Source organism: Atractosteus spatula, chromosome 5 (assembly GCF_055471065.1).
Source record: "Atractosteus spatula isolate fAtrSpa1 chromosome 5, fAtrSpa1.hap1, whole genome shotgun sequence".
In the NCBI taxonomy this organism is placed as follows: Eukaryota; Metazoa; Chordata; class Actinopteri; order Semionotiformes; family Lepisosteidae; genus Atractosteus; species Atractosteus spatula.
In genome coordinates this window covers 37,027,936-37,049,334 of record NC_142710.1, presented here as the reverse complement: position 1 = coordinate 37,049,334, position 21,399 = coordinate 37,027,936, and the positions used below count along the sequence as shown (strand labels likewise).

Sequence of the window (21,399 nt, the reverse complement as noted above, 5' to 3'; positions counted from 1 at the left end):
TTTGCTACTTTTCTATCCCATATACTTTGACTTGTTGATTCAATTTGTGCAGTTTTGATTTTCATTGGTTTTAATATTTTTGTTGTTAGTCCTGTCCTTTTATTATAGCCAAGTATCACGAAGGAGCAGTAATGACTTAGGGTCTGTTGAATGGCATGGCTAATGGCATGGCTAAATTGAGCATAAGCTTTAATTAATGAGAAGAGGTAAAACTGAAGTGTGAAATTACAGTTGAGTGGTTTTCAGGTACAACATGCCAGAACAGGTTATTCATTACAGTTTTAGGTGGTGTGAGGGTTTTGTGTTGATATACAGTATATAAAGATACCTTGTATTTATTATTTTCAAGGTACTACAGAAGGTTGGATATCTTCCTGTATCTGAAGACATATCTAATCCATGTATGTCTAGAGAAGTACCTTAGTCTGTGTTTCTTGAATCCTTTTTCATGTATAATTAAATTTAAGAACCTTTTTATACAACTGATTAATATACTTGCATATTTTGTTTACCTATAAAGTAACTTGACTTCATGGACTAATTTCCTGCTCCTAAGTGTTAATTGCCCATGGTTTACTACCTTACATGGTAAATTGTTGTTTTTTTTTACACTGCAGTGATGATGGTTCTGAAAACACGTGTTTGAAAATAAGCATTTAAGTACAAAGTCTGTAGGTGGAGCACAAATCTACTTCTAACATATCATTTTGTTACCTTCTGGCCAAAAGAAGGTTTACTGGAAATCTTGGACAGTTTAATCAGTTGTGGAAAATTCCTGCGGAGAATTGTTTTCTCAAGCCTACTAGAGAGAGCAGGGACATTTCAGAGCAAGGCTTAGCGGTCATATCACCAGAGCTTCGGTACCTTGTACAGTACATTAGTGTTTCACAGTTTTCAACAGGTCTGCCAATATTGTCCTTTCTTGATTTACATTACGTACAGTGTTAGAATAGAAATAGTTTATGTATTCATGGTTTTATCTTTAACTCAAAGCCCTTTAGCCTCATATTACCCAACTTCCATTTTAAGATGCATATCCACCCTGTAGGATAACTATAGGATATAATCATCTGGTGTCATAGAGTTATAGAAGAGCTCTAGGGAGGGCTAGTGAAAGTACAATTTAAAGATCTGTTATGAGATCTGTCAGGAGCAGAAATTTATATATTAAGGAAAATGAGTCTGCTTGTGGTGAAACTAATTTCAGTATGTCATTTTAGTGATATGTTTCCAAATGGTCAGTTGTTATTTTGAAAGGCAGGATTTGGACCTAATGCCAGAGTTTACTTTTTGTTCTATTGTAGCTGTGCAAAGAGATATTACACAATATATTCCTTCCTTCTGCAAAGTTCCTTTTTATTCTTCTAAGGTCTGGATGGCACATGTTTCATCACACCAAGCGTATTAACTAGGGGAGATACTTAAAGCATTTTGACAGTTGTACCACAGACCATTGTCTATCTCTACTGGAATAAGCCCGTTTGCGGTCTTCTCAGAATATTATTAGTTGTTCTTATATCAGAGTACAGAGTCGAACTAAAAAATTCCCTTAGAATTGTTTGAACAATGTAATCTTCAATGTGATAAGATGCATTCAAATGATTCCAATAATGAATTAAATCATTTATAATTTTTCAAATAAAAAATTGTTTTATAGTCCATGAAATGTTGTTTTGAATTTTAAGATGCCTATCGAATAGTGTAAAATGTCCTGTGTAGCGAGGTCCTATAGATTCGTTTAGTTATAATCTTTAACCTCACTAGCAGAAGAAAGTGGATCAAACCTGTTTTGGTTTAACACTGCTGTTTTAAGCAGTGAAGCTCACCTGAATCTCCTGAGATACTGATCGAGATGTTAAATTTGGAGGAGGAAATAAAACATTGTCAGATAAGATGTGTACACATTTGTAATGGGAATGTATTTTGAAAGACTGAAAACGCTTCTCTTCCTTCACAGGAATCCCAAGGCCTCCACATCCTCCAGATATATCTCCATACTATCCTTTGTCGCCGGGCACAGTAGGCCAAATCCCCCATCCGCTAGGATGGTTAGTACCACAGTAAGCAGTTCCACTTTTCTTTTTCTATTAATATTGCTGCTTGAATTGTTGAGTTATGGGTCTAACTTATTGAGATGCTGCAATTTGACAGTGACAGTTAGCTAGACACTTGACTTTAAACTGTTTCTAACTGAACCTACAGTATTTCAGACATTCAATGTGTCATTCAGCACAACAAAAGTAAATAAAAACACAACTGAATATTGAAAATGGTAATATTTGTTGTTTTAAATGCCTTGTAGTTTGTAGCTGGCACAAATTATGTAACAATTTAGAATTATTTTCATTCATTTGTAAGTTTTAATCTGCCATTCCTTAAGGTTGACACCTGTCTACATACCTTAGATATGTGGGTACACTCCTGCAGCCATAAAACAGAGGCATAGCAACCACTGTCTCATTGTACATTTCACTGTATGGGACACATTATGTGTTAACCAATTTATTATCACAACATAAATAAATCTTAAATACATATGAAATATTAATAAAATATTACGTTGCAGTGAGACGTCTGGAATAATTAATGTTAGTAATGCTTAAATTATACCAAACAGAAACATCAGTGCAATTTAGCAAAGAGGAAGCAGAAGAATTACAAAACTAACTTTTATCATGATACGATGCGGTTGTTAGTGGACCCTTTGCTGTTATACTTAAATAAAAAGCAAAAAGCCATTCGACCCTTTCAGGTCTTCAATATCAAGGCACCCTAAATAAAGGTGTTGCATAGAAAGAATGATCACTTTTTATCAAAGTCACTCTCCCATGCACATATTTGAGTATTGAGTGAGTTTTACATGTTCACTTCTTTGCTTCCTATTAACTTTTAAAAAGTCAGATGTAATTTCATATAGGTATCTCTGTTGTTTTGTTGCTCATATGGCTTTGTCTGTATGTGTAGCTTGAATTTTCAGGATCTAGCATATAGGGTAAGGGAGAGGGGTGCAAGGAATGTAAGATGCACAGAGTTCATTGGGCAGTTTTCTACCAGCTGTTCACTTGTAATTTTAGTTTTGTTTTTTGTAGCTGGTGATTGTCTTGAAAGTTTTAAAGCTTTCATAAAACCGCAATGACCAAATCCAGTCCACTTTTCCCATGAGTGACTTTAAAGTCATCTTGCCAATTGTGTGCCTAAGAATGCTGCAAAACTTGAGGCAAAATAAAATAGGCAGCCCTTAGCTCATGCATGTAGACATTGCTTTGACTTTGCAACAACACAGTTGACTTTCTTTTCTTTTTTAAACGCTAGTTGCTGCTTTGTGGCAAGAATGCTATTTTGCATGTTACTGTATTGTCCAATTACAGTAATGAACCATGATTGCCAGTCTGTTACCCAGAATTCCATATGGGGACTGTCCCCTGGTAACTCTTGTCAACACTTGTTAATATGACAAAAGGCTACAAATTAAGCTCTGTTAATTTAATGTTTTCTCACCGCGATCTAAATACCGAAAGAGGCCCCGAGCACAGACGCAGCCCTTTGATTCACTGTATTTTATTTTGGTATAAATTTACATTCATTATTGTTTTCCTTTGGAAGTGTAGACCTCAATTAGTGTGATGGCTCCATTAAAGCAGTCGACGCTTCGCCTTTAATTATCACAACAAAACACCTAGTTTCAGCTGGGGGAGAGGGTCTCTATTGACATAAGCAGGGGTTATAAAATTTAATTAGCCATTCCTATCAGATTTATGGCATTCAAATTGTTCAGAGTTTGCTCCCTTTGATCCCCGCTCTGCAATCCCCAAGATTTTTGTTCTGATCAAATGAGAAGAACGCTCGCTGCGTGGGAAGAGGTTTTTACCCTTTTCCTTTCTGCCTTTCTTCTTTTTAGGCAAGGTCAACCAGTGTACCCAATCACAACGGGAGGATTTCGGCACCCCTACCCCACTGCGCTCACTGTCAACGCGTCCATGTCAAGGTGGGTTGCGCTCTGTAAAGTGTGCCTTTTCGATTGCCAACAGACAGCGTGAACACTGTTATGATGAACTCAATGGTAAAATGTTAAATCTTTGCAATGCAGGTAATCTTTTATCAGTGTTGGAATGGTAATTGGTTTGATTAGTGATGCTGGCAGTGGTAACATTATTGTAAGTATGATTAATTAGTAGTATTTGGGCTCCAGAGGTATTACTGCTTGTAATATAATTACTATATCCAGATATTATACTACATTTTCTTGTGACTTAATGATACTAAGTAGAAATATATATATATTAAAGACGCGCTGTTTTGAAGAGCTTTGGTACATCTGTTAGAAAATGTAAGAGATTGTCTGATCACGCACCTAATTCATAGATTAAGCTGCTCTTTGCGGACCACTATGTTTGACAACATAGCTCTTCAACTGAATTGCAGTCTTGGGTGCAGTATCTAAGTAGGAAGAGTTCATGGTGAATGACCAGCTCTGGGAGTTATTTCATGATCTTTTAAATAAACATTATGGCTTCTTCAGTCTTAGTTGTGATACCCCTCTTAAAGTGATGTTTGTACTGGTCAGCTTCAAGGGTAAAGGACGATTAAGTAAAGTTGGTCTGCAAGTGATAATGTAAATCTCACATTAAATGGAGGATAAAGGAGAAGTCTGAATTTGTCTCTCATTTATCTGGTGCTGCCCAGCATAAGCTGCCAAGTCAATAGGTGAGGTGCTGTAATGCACTACAGCCTTCCTAAAGATGTTTATTCAGAAGTGGCAGCACAATAAATTCTACATGCAAACATGCTACATGCTACAGTGCTTCAGACTAAAGTCTGGATAAAAAGCACTATGTAAAACAATATGTAGGTTTTGCCTGATATTCCAGAAATAAGGTTTGCTTTAATAAAATAAATGTAAAATAAAATGTAAAACCCGTAATGTAACATGTGGATCAACCACATCACATACCACATTAAATTAAACTAGTAGAAAAAAAGCCTCATTTACCCAGAAAATTTTAATCATCCAGACGGGCATGAAAGATGGTGGTGGTGACACTTTCCATCTCCAGAACATTCACCAGCCACAGGAAGGAGAGGGATCTTTTTGGATGTGTGGCACCGCAAGCTTCGCAAACCCCCCTGAGCTGTTTCCCAAGCCCCCCCTCCCCCTTCCTTTCAGCCCTAATTATTTACAGCTAAATTTCCAGTGGTTGCTAGTTTATTTACCAACTAGTCAGTAGAACTGTGTTTAAGTAATCACTAATTGCCCCTAATGATGGGTTTATTTTCTGATCATCTGATTTCCAGTACAGTTAATTGAATTGGTGGGTGCTTAGAGTTTTGTGATGGGCTGAAGCAGCTAATGCATTTTGATAATATGTAATTAAATTAGCATAGATTAATAGGCAAGGCCTCTGTCTCTGGAGACAGAAGGTTAGCGTTTATATGTTAAAACAGAGAAAAGTGGCTAGTCTTTTTTTATTATTATTAATGGAGCAGAGGGAACACGTGGACTTTTTTTCTGGTCAATTACCCATTCTGTTTTAAAATTCTTTGTAATTTTCTCATCACGGAGTTGTCCACCAATGAGAACGTATGCGCCCGCTGGAGCAGGCTTGAAACAGAAGCAGGCTTGATGTGCTTGAAACAGAAGAACATTAAGGCAGTAATGGAGACTATCTGTCCTCCTAATCCTAATGGCGTGTTCAAAGGCCATTATAAAGACAGCAAGGAAAGGTCTCTTGTACAGGAATACCTGGGTGATATTTCAGTTTAGGTTGTTGTTTTTTCCTTAGTATAAAGGCACAGAAAGGGGGACAGGGGTCCACAGCAGTTTTGTGTGCTGAATTAGTATGACGAAAGCTATTCGTCTTCTTGTACCCACTATTCCCTTGATACAGCATATAACCAGGTACCCGTTTTTTTTAAAAAAAAGAAGACAGTGCAGCAAATTAAAGACATTATTTTGATAAAGGGGTGACAGAAGTACACGTCTATTATCCATGTGACAGTTATAGGAAATGTAGGCTCCTTGCCCTGCTCAGGCTAACCCTTTGATATGCATTCCATCCATATGCCTAGCTGCAGTTTCTCAGAATTAAGTGATGGGTCATTATACTTTAAACACCGCAGAGCAGCCTGGATTGGCAATTAAACGGCACTCGCTGACACTCATTCGCGCCACCCGGTGACCCCCTTTAGATTGAGATGTTGGAGCTTCGGGGCCCTTTGCCTGCTAAATTGGTAGAAGGCGCTTCTCCCGATAAGGGCCGACTCTGAAATCAGCCAGCTTCAAAGAGAGCAGCATCATGTATAAACCATAACGTGGGTACGCGGTGGCTTGAAAAAAAAAAATTGGATCCTGGAATAGAAGAAATGTAACAAGAGCGCAGGGAGAATGAGGCATAATGACGGACCTACTGCAGCTCAAAGGGGGTTGTGCTGCAGGAAGACGCATCCCCACAGCTCGTGCATAAAATAAAGGCAGGCAGATGACACGCCGCTAACAGGAGCATGTCAGTGATGAAGCAATAGTGCCGGGGTGGGAGAAAGGGAAAACAAAACCCTAGAGAGTGCCGGGGAACAAAAAATAGTTGTTCCTAGCAAGTTTAGGTTCATCATTATATTCTGGCTTGGAGCCATGCAGCCAGACAGCAATGAATAATGAGCTGTTTAGAATTTTTTCATTCTTCCCCTTGAATTTGTATACAGCCATGTAGCTGACGGTTATTTCACTCGTGAGGTGATCCGTAGCGAGGGCTTCTATATACTTCCTTTTCTGTGATTAAGTGAAAGGATCCTTGAATAATAACAATAATAATCCAAAAAATAATAGGGAAGGACGAGGTGATTTGGTAGGGGCAGAACAAAGACCACCTCGACTTTTGAAGATATTCCAATGCAGATTGGATTGAAATTCAGCCCTTCCATGCATGTGCTGTGGTAGCTCTATTGTTTGGGCTAACAACTGAGCTCAGTTCAGAGGTGATCTGTCAGTTGGTTTTTTTTAAAGGGGGGTAAACATTTTGACCTTTGTGTTGTGTTTTAAAAAAGTCTGTCAAAGATTAGATTGAAGAAATTCGTTTTTAATGATGTATGTCAGTCTTTGGTTTCTTAGTCTGTGGTTTATCTTCATGTACAGCTTTGTCCTTTCTCTACGGAAAGGACCAAGCATCTATAGCATCTTCACCTGTTAAGGTTTGATGTCCCACACTTCGCTTGTGATCCCAATATGGTGTCACTTGAGGGCCTGTTGACCTTGTATGAGATAGGGATTGACCCAGCCTTTATTCTGTCTTACCATCCTAGTTCTTACCCCAAGTGCATCATAATCACAGAGCTCAATTGAGCTCAGACAGTGTCCCCAGAGAGGAATTTACATATTTATGCAGTTGCACGTCTAGGCAGGACTCCCCTTTATCAATGGCATTGACAACAAAATTCAAGCAGCAAGTCAGCTTGCTTATATTGGCCTCCCAGAGTTCAAAGCCAAGAAAATGACATTTGTCACATCATCTGGCAACATGCATTTAAAATGGCCACATTTACACTGTAATACTAACAGTCTGTAACAATGTTTCGTTATAGATCCCTTTTATTGATTTTGTGGTACCACTATTGAGAACTCAGATATTAATGATTAAACTGGGTCCTTGTTTCCGTTACACATTTTGCCTCAGTGCAGTGTACAGCTGCAGTTCTTTGACAATGATACATAATTGTAAAGGCTGTGGAATAGAACTATTGTACAAAATAGGCAAATTTATGGACAGCTGCAAATCTTTGTGGGAGTTCCATAAAGGCAATTCTTTTTGTTTTTGCATTCAAGGAAGGTGCCCTAACTTATATTTTTTTATATAAGAGAAAGAAACAGAAATCTCTCACAGAAAAGTTGTTTTGCAAAAAATATATCTTAAGGGGAGTTAATGAATGTCAATACACTATTGAATTTCGTGGAACTGTTGCAATGGTTGATCATTTTTAAAATGTGACACCTCAAAGCTTTTTAGAAAATCTGTGTACTGAGATTGAGGCTTGTCTTTTTCGACACGAGTGTATTGAGTCATCAGACACTGTACTTTTAGTTCACACACGCAGGCTACACGTAACCCCTTAATGCCTTGCTTTTAAATGTCAGCTGTCTAGAGTTTGTACTGTATTTTAGAGATATGAGTCTCACATGACTGGGAGGGGTACAGGAAATGCACAACTGTGAAATCAGAAGAAATTGTCAAGGCTACAAATCTTAAGCGAAGCAAAGTTCTGTTTATTCTGTGTGCAGTAACTACAATTGTTTTTCCTTCTAGCGCAATTCTGCTAATGTGGGAGTGTCACTGTCACACTGTGTCACTTGTAATTAACGGAGACACTGAGAGTGTAGTGACAACATTATGAGATTCATTAAGTTTAATTCTTCCTTGATTGATCAGTGGTGACAGCTTGCATATGCTCGCTTCACTCTCAACAAAGTGTCTTAAAATTGTCTGCGCATTTTTTCGTTCATTTTTATTCTGACTATTTACACAGTTTTCTCTCCTCCAGGTTTCCCCCACACATGGTCCCTCCACACCACAGTTTACACACTACAGGAATTCCTCATCCAGCTATTGTCACACCCAGCGTCAAACAAGAGTCTTCCCAGAGTGACATTGGCTCTCTAAATAGTTCGTAAGTACTCCTTTAGTATTCTCTTGCTTCTCTTTCTGCTGACTATTATTTTTTATACATTGTGTAATTTAGAGTGCTCTAAAGAAGTAAATATAAGCCTTCTCAAAGGTGTTCAGGAGAATGTAAATTTACTTAAGAAAATAAAAGGTGAAATAAATAATTGGTACTTCTTGTTTAAAATCCATTTTTTTACTAAAATCACCCTGTGGCACATACTTAGTCTTGAAAGAAGGTTGTTTTTATTAAAACAAAAAAAATTAATCCAGTAGTTGCTGGAAATACAATGAAAAATACTGAGCTGTGTTTATTTTTTCTTGGGTGATGTCTGTGTACATATTTGAATGTCAAAAAAAGAAATAGGTGCCTCAGAATGTTATGTCTTCACTCAGCCTTAAAACTGATGAATGTGATGTTATTCTTCTCCTGAAATAAAACTCAAAAACGGTGTCTTTTCACTGAGTCTCCCCCCTCCCCTTCTTTTCACCCCCAGAAAACATCAGGATTCAAAAAAGGAGGAAGAGAAGAAGAAGCAGCCTCACATAAAGAAACCTTTGAATGCATTTATGTTGTATATGAAGGAAATGCGAGCGAAAGTAGTAGCAGAGTGCACGTTGAAAGAAAGCGCAGCTATCAATCAAATTCTTGGCCGGCGGGTAGGAAGACCTATTCTTTCCGTATTAACATTGGTGGTCCATGTGTAAAACGAAGAATTGATATTATCTTCAGTGTAGAATTTGCATAAGGTGTTGGGAACTCTGTAGGTGGCACGCTGACTCCTAAGATGCCTTGGACTGATTTGTCTTCTTCGCCCACGCATTTAAGCGGAAATAGTATGATAGCCTTCAGTAGTGCCAAAACAGTTTTTTTGTCTTTAGTGCTGTAGTAGTGAGTTTGTTCAACTGCCTGAGAAGTTTTTTTGAGACAGCTTTATGGCTTTGTTACAAAATGCATTGCTATATCTTTCCCTGATCATTAATGTAAACATCACACATAAATGTATTCTCTGTTATTAGTTGTATTTAGCAGAGATACCTCTACCTAAAGCGATTTACAGAGACACCTGTACATCAGCATCCAGTATGGCTATAGGCCTTTGGTTGTAGCAATAAGAACGTTGATTAATTGGCTCAAGAGACAGTAAACCTAGCTTCTGAAGAGCCTTAGTCTTCCTTAACGTCAATACTAGCTTTTCATAGGTTTGAAATTGTTGTATGGTATTTTTATATAAAGTTTATTATAGATCTCAGCTCATGATTTTCTCTGTTTGAGCTTTCATGAAACTGTAGTAATTTTTTTATCTTTTGTCAGTGGCATGCTCTATCTAGGGAAGAACAAGCAAAGTACTATGAGCTGGCAAGAAAAGAACGGCAACTTCACATGCAGTTGTACCCGGGCTGGTCAGCACGAGACAACTATGTGAGTTTTTAAGTTTTCAACAAGGAATAAAAATTGACTTTACTTGCTTGCTACTCCATGAAAATGGTTATAAAAGTCAACTCTTTTCAGACTCCTTTTTGTCTGGTAGAACGGTGCTGTGTATCAGGACTCCTCCTTTCAGCACGTTTTTTGCTAACTTCACAACTTGCGATGTTTTACCTCAGATGGAATGAAACACAAATACTTAGTTGTTAAGTGCACTCCAGGTATCCTGTTGCAATGTCCATTTACCCACTGTCAGAAAATCCTTGAATGGTAAAAGCAATCCACAGCCTATCCCAGGGCTCAAAACAGGATTACACCCTGGAAGAGACACTGTTCCATTGCAGGGCACTGATACAGAAACACCATTCAGCCTAGCCAGAGGAAATTGCAACACTCCACAAAGACAGTACATGTAAATTCCACATAGAAAGCAGTCAGGAATCAAAAGCAGGACTCGAAGAGTTGTGAGGAAGAACTGCTAACTGCCCTACCACCTTGTTGTAATGTACCCATAGACAGTATTAGAGTAAATCCCCTTTTTGTACTGTTCTTTATGCCCTGATTAAGAAATGACGACACTATATGTAAAGTATGTTAGAAAATATGTGTTGTGTGCTAGTGCAAAAGAAATGTATGCACATAAAATAACACTTGAGTTTGTGGCCCTTAAAGATATTGCCGCTATGTTTAATGGCAGTAAATCCAAGTACCTATTTTTGTGTGAATACCTTGCTTTTCAAAGGAGAAGGAAAGCTCCAGTAGTGTTTCTGAGAAGTGTTCTGCACCATAAATGTCACTTAGGCTATCCTGAGCCTACCCATCCACCATAAGTACTGTCTTGTGGCCGTGAAAGAAAAGACTGACAAAGCACCAAACTGATCAATATGGAGCCTTGTAACAAATCTATAAACATTCCAGCAGCCGGATCAGGTCTGGAATGGTTGCCAGAATGATCGCTTCTACATAGCAGCAACTATACCTGCTCACACAGTAAACGCATAATTATAAACGCAACCAAAATCATCAGAATAATAACATCTATATTCAGCATCCATCACCCACACATATGGTTATAAAACTCTCTTAAATATTGGCAAGGGGTGTTAATCTTTGCTGAATCCTGGTTGAGTTGTCTCATTTAATGACATTGGAGCACATGTGTACAGGAGAGATTGTGAAATATTTGTTCATGCTGTGAGCCTTCAGACCCAGGTCATAGTGAGCAGTAGATAAAGTAGAAAGAGCAAAAGACAGAAATAATGTCCAAAGAAAATGTTCTTTTGTGGCTGTACAAGGCTCTGGGCTCTAGTAGAATGTGGTCTCTGTCTTTTGTTTCATGTCTATTTTTCTGCAAAATAATAACTAAGGTTTCTATGTTTCTTTTTTTTGACTGGAAATCAACAGGGGAAAAAGAAGAAGAGAAAAAGGGATAAACAACCAGGAGAGACCAATGGTAAGTGAGCAGCAATTATCTCTTATAATAGAGGATACCCATCATGTGTCAGACTTGTGACATCTCAAAGAGTGCAGCTTTTGCCTGGCACATTTGTATGTGGTTTGCTGTCTAGCACAACATTTAGCTGTTGTTATGTACTGCCTGTTACTGTGCTCTGTTAAATGCAGATAACAAATTGCCAATGCATGAACCCAACATTGTGATGATTATGGTTTTTTAATAGTTGTTGAAGTCCCAGTTTCAAGAGCAATTAACTGCCAGTGTTAAAGTTAATGCCTGTGCCTTGGTTATCAATTTGCTTAACTTGTGTTGAGAATATTAATATGGGCTGTACCTGTCTGTTCTGATGCATGCTTTTAAAAAATCACCCCCCATCTTAAATTAAGGAGGTTTGCTTCTTTTGTTTTGTTTATTTTTTATCCGTTTTGTGCGTTGGACAAATACTGCATAGTTAACCTGTTATTGCAGCCAATATCAGTCTAGATCATTTTTTGAAGGCCTTTTATCTGTTCTTTTTTTTCAGAACACAGGGAATATTTTCCAAACCCTTGCCTTTCACTTCCTCCGATTACAGGTGCTAATGTCATTTTGAGTCCTTAAAGTACTAACTTTTGTTTTTTTCCCCTTTTTATTTACTTATTTTTCTTTTATTTCATTTTTTTCCACATGTGTAATACTGCAAAGTCATTTGCAAAAATGCTAATCAGTAACGTGGACGTGTTTATTTTTTGGAGCGTTTGTTTTAATTGGTTGATTTCTTTCTTTTATGTTCATAACACAAAAGTATGTTTTTATAATGATGCTTTTTTGTATAAAACAATACATTATTTAACAACATTCCCCATTTGGCAAATTGAATATGCAGTATGTTTTAAAGCGACTGTTTCAAAGAAATCTGCAGAAAATAACCCAAAAGTAAACCTCCTTAATCTAATTGCTTAGTAGCTATGCTTGGCCTTTTTTTATAAGCATGAATATGCAGTTAACCTGCCTTGCTCTTTCTGCACAACCTTTCCACCTAAAAAATACTGTATTGATTTTGATCTAATTCTTGCTAGCTCAATGCCTAGTGTTTTCCCTCACTGGGACTAACAAGTGCTATTCTGCAGTCTGCTTACTCCTACTACTGAACTATCTCTTTTTTTAAAATGTAGAACTAAAAATCATGTATATTGCAGAAAAGTAATCAAAGCTGCAATCTCCCATTTGTTGTTTTCCTAATTTAACAAACTCACTTTTAAGATACAACCTTAAAACAGAAATGGATGGCTCTCATTAATGAGAGAGACCCCGGCCACATCTTTCTTCTCTTGATTTGCTAACGGCTGAATTAACACTTAACGTTTCTCTTTCTACTTGTGAAACGGCAGTCCTTTAGAAAAGGGATACTGCAGCTTTAATTGCCACGTTGACTCTTTGTTCTTTTTTTTTACCTTTTTTGCATCCATTTTTTTTTCTATTTACGTAATTGGTATCAAGCAGATTCATTTATTCCCTTTATTTTTTTTATTTCTTTCTTTCTCTTCCCTCTCTGCTCGCTTCTTTCTCCAATTCGTTCAGACCTGAGCGCTCCTAAGAAATGCCGAGCGCGCTTTGGCCTTGATCAGCAGAATAACTGGTGCGGCCCTTGCAGGTGTGTATAGTGTTCCCGGACTTGCTATGGCTGTGGTTGCAGCTGGTTTTGAAATTGGTACTTTCTCCTTTTTTCCAGCTATCGCATCTATGTTTTCTTCTGTGGTTAAATTCCGCCCCCGTTTCCTTGCCAACCTCCCCTTCTCCCCTGCCTCTGTGAGCTATTGGTGAGCCGGGTACAGACCCCAAAGACTATGCCCAAACAATATTTCTGCAGCTTCTTCTGTAATCTGCACAGGCATTGTTTTTTTCTTGTCGTTGTTTCGAGTTGCAGGTCTCATGTCACGTGTGCGTGTGCGTTTTCTGGGCAACGCATCCCAAAAGCCAGAAACAAACTTAAATTGGAAGCTTTTCTGTTGCCAGACGCTTTTGGTATTGTTCAAAAATATAAATGAAAATCGGATAAAACGATCCTCAGAAACAGTCTACGACAGTGTGGAGTTACCTGCATTGGCGATGATATGAACAAATCGACCGTGTAGGTGTTCACTATGTTTGCTTGGTTGGGAGGGCGAGGGAATGTTTGGAAAACTGGTAAGGGGAGATTACCAATTACTACAGCTGAAACCCTAGCTCTAGCTAGATGCCATATCCAATGACCAGTGTCCACTTTGTTTTCTTTTCTGTTTTATTTTTGTGTTTACCTTTGGCTAACAGATGCAAATACCCCAAAGAAGTGTCGTGCATTGTTCGGGCTTGACCAACAGAGTTTATGGTGCAAACCATGCAGGTATATTCCCAATAGTAACTTTTGGGGATGAGACTGAACAAAATGAAACCAGCAGTATTCCTTTATGTGTGCTTTTTGTCTTCCCTATGCAAATAAACTCTCTAACACGCTGTGATCCCTTTGCTAAAATGAAGCCTAATGCTGTAACACAGCAATTAATTGTTCTCTTAAAGAAACTTTCTGTGGCAGAAACTGGCTTTGTATGTAGCAAATTTATGATGAATTGTATCCAGAAGTTATTGAGAAATTACGCTGTACTATGATGATTTTCAAAAATACATTGATAGCTGATGATTTTTGGTGTTAAATACACAGTATAAACTGATATACATATTGTAGACAGTTTGCTCATAATAGTAACACAATCATGTTTTTAGTTTCCTTCTGATGTATTTAAAATAACCTTATATATAGAATCTTGATATTCCATAATGATAATCTCACTACATATATCTATGTTTAGTTTTATATTAATTAAGAAAACATAAATGTATAAATGTATCATTGGTAAAAATAATAAATAGATTACATAGCCTCAGTGACACAGATTATTTTCTATACTTCTAGCCCACAACCCACTTTCTGCTACAGGTCTAATGCAGTATCTGCTTATTCTGTGTCCCATTTCTGAGCCATTGATTAGCCTTTCTCATTTTGCAATTGCTTTTTTGGTGGAGGGACCAGAGTGGTTTGTCCTTCTTTGCACACCCTTTCCCTAATAATGTTACTTAGTTCCAATCTGTTGTTTCTTTGTTCTGACACAAGCAGTCTTTGAATTTGGAATATTTTCATGGTAGGTATTTGTTTCTGCTAAGTAATACCCTTGTGTAACGCTTGCTCTGTCCTCCACTCATTGTGTCGTCCTGTCTCGTGGAACTGCTTGTACTTTGCTTTAGCAAGAGCGAAGCATGAATTATCACTGTCATTCCATTGTTATTTTTAAGCATTTAAAGCAATCACAAGTTTGTTTTTTTCCAATCCTTTTAGAAGAAAATGAGAAGCACTGATGCAACACAAATGAAAGGGCTTAGCCTGTATTATGCATCATCAGTGGAACATAACTAAAGTTCCAGCACATTTTAGGATAAAGTTCTTGGTTGTTTCTATGATACACATTGATGAAAGATGGTCTTCAGTACACAATCATATTGTAACCAACCTGTTCCAGGTTTTATATAAACTTGATTTTTTTCAAGAAATGCAGTATTAAAGTGGAGCAACACCTCAGAGATTTTTTTCACTTCTTAAATACATATTAGTAATTTTAATAAAAGTCTGTCTGAGTAGGCACTCTCCATACCTAGCAGTTGCTTCCCATACAATATCTGTAGGCTTTAAATTAGCTGTCTGGGAACCTTAGTGTGGTGACTCCAGTGAAGTCAGTTTTCCTTAAGTTTATTTCAAGTCCTTAAAAAGCCCAGTTTTAGAGTAAGGTTATGAAACCCAGTTTTTTGGAGGGATGATATCTTCTGCTTCTTGTTTCATCCTGAGCAGTCTGTTAAACAATTAACTTAATTATTTTTGTAGACACATCTAGGGTGTTTCTTAAGATATTTTGCAATTGATTATGCAAACCATTCACGTCATTAAATATACTGTTACCTCTATAACCTGCCAGAACCTGGTTAGAAGTATTTGAGTTATGCATTTAATTACACAATTCGACCAACTACATAACTGAAAGCTCAGGTTGAACAAAAATCTGAAGACATTAAGTCCTTCCGATAATTGAATTTGACACCTTTTGTGTTAAAGGCTAAGACTTAAGAGTACACATCTTGAAAAATGAGATGCATAGCCTCCAATTTAATCCTCATCACACTACTGAAAACTCCTTTGTTCTGCTAAAAAAAACAACTTTTATTTTGCAAGTGAAGCAGTCTAGAAAAAAACATACCAGAAGGGTACAATAGGAACATAGGATAAATACAGGAAACCAGGCTTGTATTTGGAGTGAGACTTACCACTCAATGAAGGGATTTTAACACTTTTTTGTGTTATTTCCTCTGATAGTCATACTATACTACAATCTAACTTTTAGAGGGCCCTCCCCGTCTCTCTCTTAACTACTTAACCACCGGTGTTAGCTTCCTAGCCTATGCCAGGAGAGAGGGAATAACATGCAGACTAGCCACTGCTCATTATATTGATTGAAACATTTCAGCACAGTGATTAAATATTAAGATGGCTTGAGATGGCAAGTCACGTTTCTTAGTTTCACTTTCACTGCCTCATTCTTCTTTGTTAGTGCATGTGAGCTTCTTTTCTTACCTTGCTTACCTATCACTTGTGTTTTGTCCCCTTGCATGCGCAGTATCTGACATTCTAACTGTGCTTCAGTTGTTAATCATCTCAGTGAGCAACATGAAATGATTGACCTTTCACATCTGGCAGGTTTTTTATTCATGTACAGTGTGATTTCTGTTGAGAATAACCATGTTTAGTACTGAAAATACACATTGTCTTGCCTTTATTCTGTTGTAGAATGCAAGTATATGAATAAATAGAAAGCTTATTGTAGGGTTGACCTTGGTTGAAGTGAGAAAAGTACAAAAAAGAAAGTCTTATTAGTCATGAGTGGTGTTGAAAAGGAATTATGCCATCCACGATCTCCCCAGCCTTTTGCTATAATTAAAAAAAAAAACATGTAGCATTTAATAGCAAATGTTTTTAATTCACATATACACATTTCTATGGAGTAGTGTACTAAAATAATCTGCTTTATAGATGATGCATACAGCTGAGACATCATAGTTGTTTAAAGAGTATATAAAGGAGACCTAAGGAATATTGACATCATTTTATTCATTTAAAGCCATAACAAAACAAAGGCTTTTAAGTAAGTATTGTTTAATCCCCTTGCCTGAGGAATGATAGTTTTCCAGTCCCCAAACCATAGTTGGATCTGAATTGTTTCAGCTTGCGAAAGCTTCCCTGAACTTGTGAAAAACAAACTCCATATGATTTTGTGAGAAAATGGGACAAGATTTAGACCTTTTCTGACTTTAAAAGAGAAACGTTCCCAGGGAGACAGTCAGTTATTAACTATGCTTTCTCCTACAAGTCCTCTGGTGGATAATCTTTATACCGTCAGACTCAGTCAAGTAAGGGGTCTTGTTCATGTTTTAAAGGCTACAAGGAGGTAAAAAGGTTTGCTCAGTTGAGCTGCAGTATTGCGACTCCTGTATTTGGCATAATTCCTCTCATAGACCACTATTGCCAGTCCATGGGTGAAATGAGAGGGAACAATTGGTTATATTAAAAATGAAATAGATTACATTATTTACAAGAATCTTACTGGCACATATTCTTGTTTTAGACTGAATTGCTTTGTACTTTTCATTTGGCTGTAGTCAGATTATTTTATTGGGATTTGTCGGAGCACATCAAATTGATACATTAGCTCTTTGGTTTTTTTTGTTTGCTTTGTTTTTAATGTGGCATGTCGTGTAATTCTTTACTTGCACACATTTTGTTGTTGTTTTTCCCTTCTTTTCCCTGTGTACCCTTTCTCTTTCAGCTCTTCACTCACCTTGTTCATGAGAGAAAGCATGAAACACTTTTTTTTAGTTTAGCATGTACTGACACTGCAGGCTTATGTGGCTTTAACAGAACCGCCTCCCAACACGACTTTCTCTATCTCTCTCTCTGTGTCTCACTCTGGTCTGAGAACTGAATGCTTGTTGGCAGAACCTGTGTGAGTACAGGCAGGGGTATGACTTGCGAAACGATTCTTACCCGAGTATTTTAAATGAATTCCAAAAAATTACAAAATTTTGTTTTTCCTCAGCAGAAATGTTTTTATTACTATCAATATCAAATAAACAGGGACAGAATGGGAAGTGGGTGGCAGCACTTAACATCATAAGTCGAATGTAGTATTACTAAATATGAGTTTATGGTGGAATCTGATACTTAGAGCCATGGTGAAAGGGAGCTATAGTGAGTGTAGATGAAAATTGAAGGAAGATGCTCAGGAGGGTTAGTTGGCAGAAAGTGTGTGTGTGTGGGGGGGGGAGTCTAGTAGGCTGCTTGGAATGAGCCATCTTAAGGGACTTGTCTTGGCTTCTGAAATCTTAATTCTCTTTAACTCAAGACCAGACATTACGAAGGAAGGGGTTTTGAAGAGGTTCTCTTGTTGCTGCTGTTCCTCAAGCTCAGCTCATTTCCCCTCCAAGTAGGAAAGGGCTTTGTGAGCTTGGGCTGGAGGGAACTCTCCAGCCATTCTAGACAGGCCTGGCTTGGCGGCTCCAGCCACCTCTGAGAAATACCGATTAGACATGCAGGGTAAAGAAGGCCGAGCTGCATCCGACACCGTGGAGATTCTGTGAGACCCAACGCTTGTTTCTCTGACGAGCTCCAGCAGCTCTAGGCATGTTAGATGAGGAGATCGTGACCCGGCAGTTACTGGAGTGAAACGGAAACGTGGCAGAGCGACGCTACTTTTCACCAGTACAGACATATCTTTGGGGCAGATCATGTGTATCATGTTGTGGTTAAGCTAACTGAGGCCGCCCCCTTCCCACCCCCCTCTCCAAACCTTGCTCTACCAGAGATAAAGAAAGAAGAAGAAAGCTGCAACTTAACCCGTTGTGCAAGGCAATACGCAGTAGACCCCCTCATATCCATTGATATTGCTGGTTGGATAAATCTTTAGCCTATTTCACAATACACGGGTGTAGTTTCTTGTCAACGTTGCCGTCTGCATCATGAGCAGAGCAACTTAAGTCCTCAATCCAAATGAAAATCTATGTTACCAAACCCTTAATTATGTTATTTCAGACTCACAGCCTGCAGGCCATAGAACCAGTTATTCTCGTTCTTGTGCAATTTATCTCCATTTATGTTTGCCCTTCTTCATTTCTACTTTCACACTTTTCTTCACTCTTGTCTTCTCTCAATTTGATGTGTTTGCTGACAGACAAAGGGAGTTGTCCAGTTTTAATGACCTATTTTATGAAATGCCAACAAACTAAACCTAACTTTTGAGCGTAGTTAATTAGTAGTGTGTCATTTGAGAAAATAGATGTGGAAAACCTGAGACTAGAATGATTGAGCACAGATTTTTTTTTGCATTCTTTAACCTGTGGCAACATGGATGTTAAGCAGACAGCTAGCTGTCCTACAGAGTGCCTCTGCCGTCTGTTTACAGTTAACTGTTTTCCTATTTCTAGGAGAAAAAAAAAGTGCATTCGCTACATACAAGGTGAAGGCAGCTGCGCCAGTCCACCCTCTTCAGATGGAAGCTTATTAGATTCTCCTCCTTCCTCTCCCTCTTTGATAGCCTCCCCTTCAAAAGACTCAAAACCACAGACTGAACAAATGCAACCTCTCTCACTGACTATGAAACCCGATCCTTTGGCTCACCTAACAATGCCATCACCGTTAGCTCTGTTGGAAAATTCGGCTGGCAAATCAGGCACCCAGAATGGGGCATTGGAACACCAAGCTGTTACTTCCCAACAGTCTGGATCTTCATCGCTGGCAAGACCTTCTACGTCCTTGTTGCATTCCCATAATCCTCTCTCTGGGACACAGCCCCAGCCTCTTTCGCTCGTAACCAAGTCTATAGAATAGCCGTTTAGCTTTAGTCTTTATTGTCTTCACCTTTTGTAATTTTCCTTCTCTTGTTTTTTTTTTGTTTGTTTCAACTTTTGTGCCATATGGCTATGAATTAGTTTGTTCTATCGAGTTCATTGGTCAATATTTGACCCATCATTATTTCAGAAACAAAAAAAAGAATTGTAGATTATAAGCTTTGTGATTTTGCCAAAATTTTTATCGACAACTGTTTGAGGTCTTTTTAGTGTTTAAAAAGAAAACAATAAAAAATGCATAATTGTTATGTAGTTCCAATAGGTAGATACATCTCAAAGACTGATATAAAATAATAATAAGAATCAAAAAACAATAAAAAAATATTACGTTAGCCCTGTCCGAAGGAGTTGGTTCTTCTTTATTATTTGTATTAAATACGAGCTTGCGAACCAATCATTTTACATCTGTTCATATCTTGAGGGCACAATGAATGCAGTGCCATTTCTTCAATTGTGCGGAACAACTTTTATCGTGATGTTATTTGTTATTGTTTAAATGTACAGAAATATTTTTTTTGGGGGGGGTACTGTGTTAATATGCATTGTTCCATGGCGTTGATGTTTCTGTGGGAGTTGGGGTTGGGGGTTGAGGGTTGAGTTAACTGGGGGGGGGTGGGGGGGACTGAGGTTTTAATACAAAAGAAAATCACAACGCTATAGGACCAGTAGTATTTATTGCTTTAGAGATTGCTTGTATGTTGTCCCTTTTTAAAATATTTTCCTTTCTTAACACATTGTATAAAGATTTTTTTTCGTAGTGTAAGCAACTTATATATATAAAAAAATGATTCATTTGTACAAGGATTTTTAAAAGTTTTATTTTTTTCCATTGTTTTCTTCTCAAAGAAATCCGGTTGCCACCAAAAGAACAGTGTAGATGCTTTTGAGGAATAGTTATGTGCACAACATTACTTACAAAAATAAAACTATAAGCCATTATTCAAAAGAAACTTGAATGCGTTAAGGGGAAAGTGTCTTCAAGAGTGGGGAAGAAAAGTCTGAAACCCTCCTTTTTTAATACGCAGTCTTATCTCTGCCAGACTGTAGAATTATGTACAGTTTTCCGTGCCAAACTTGTGATAATTTTCTTCTCCCCAATTTTATGCTGTATTTTTTTTAACCATATTTTGCTGTGACGTTACATAGATTGCTATGTATGTAGTATAAATGTTGCTATAACAGATGTGTTTGGTAGCAGATTGTCAAATAATCAAAATGAACAAAAGACAGAGGTATAAACCCACATGGGCCAAATTATGTATATTAGGTTATTCATAAAAAAAGATTAAATACAAAACACACAAACTGCCACTTTTAAGTACACTACTACATATAGGTAGATAGCAAAAATAGGCATGTTGATGTTGCAAGAGGCTGTAAAAAGCTACAAGAAAATCATCCATTCGGTGCCATTGTAGTTGACATGACGCGACTGTAACCTGTCTCGATTTCTCTCTGGTTTACTAAGATGCTAATGATGACATTTTTTGTGAATAGTTTGAATGTTTCCTAACGGCTGTGATGTTCCTGTTCTATTTTATGCTCTTATTCCCTTTTTTCCCATTTGTTTGTTTTCATTTTTAATGGTTTCAAGACCATTTTTTGTAATGAATAAATGTTTATGCTGTACAGTATCTGTAGCATGCAGTTCTGGATTAATAAAAGCGAGTTAGTATGTGCAGATAATTCATTGTCATTTTTTTGCTTGTTTTTTCGTTCTTCTTTTGCTCTCCTGAGCTGACCTGGTGTGTTTTGCACTAAAGGGTTTTTGTAAAGTTTCGTTAAAAGAATTGAGGTGGGAGGGAATGTCATTTCTTGTTAAAGTGACTGTCAGGTTTTCCACATTTTATGGTCTGGCCCTTAACAAAAATGAGGAAAAGAGTCTCATTTTATTTCACGAAAACCCAGAA

At 37.7% G+C, this 21,399-nt stretch overlaps 1 protein-coding gene across 11 annotated transcripts in view; it reads left to right on the top strand.

The window, feature by feature from the left end:
• Positions 1 to 21,170, top strand: part of tcf7l2 (transcription factor 7 like 2) — a 109,095-nt gene extending 87,925 nt beyond the window's left edge. For 3 of the 11 annotated variants that reach the window (XM_088915843.1, XM_088915835.1, XM_088915838.1), the window contains 9 exons: positions 1,958 to 2,060; positions 3,899 to 3,985; positions 8,527 to 8,652; positions 9,143 to 9,305; positions 9,961 to 10,068; positions 11,479 to 11,527; positions 12,054 to 12,104; positions 13,091 to 13,163; positions 19,067 to 21,170. In XM_088915843.1, the coding sequence (XP_088771969.1) occupies positions 1,958 to 2,060; positions 3,899 to 3,985; positions 8,527 to 8,652; positions 9,143 to 9,305; positions 9,961 to 10,068; positions 11,479 to 11,527; positions 12,054 to 12,104; positions 13,091 to 13,163; positions 19,067 to 19,469 (1,163 nt within the window). In that variant the 3' untranslated portion in view covers positions 19,470 to 21,170. Of the gene's footprint in view, positions 1 to 1,957; positions 2,061 to 3,898; positions 3,986 to 8,511; positions 8,653 to 9,142; positions 9,306 to 9,960; positions 10,069 to 11,463; positions 11,528 to 12,053; positions 12,105 to 13,090; positions 13,164 to 13,819; positions 13,893 to 19,066 lie in introns of all 11 variants that reach the window. The other 8 variants (XM_088915837.1, XM_088915834.1, XM_088915839.1 and 5 more) reach the window with 6 other exon arrangements.
• The last annotated feature ends 229 nt before the right edge of the window (positions 21,171 to 21,399 follow it).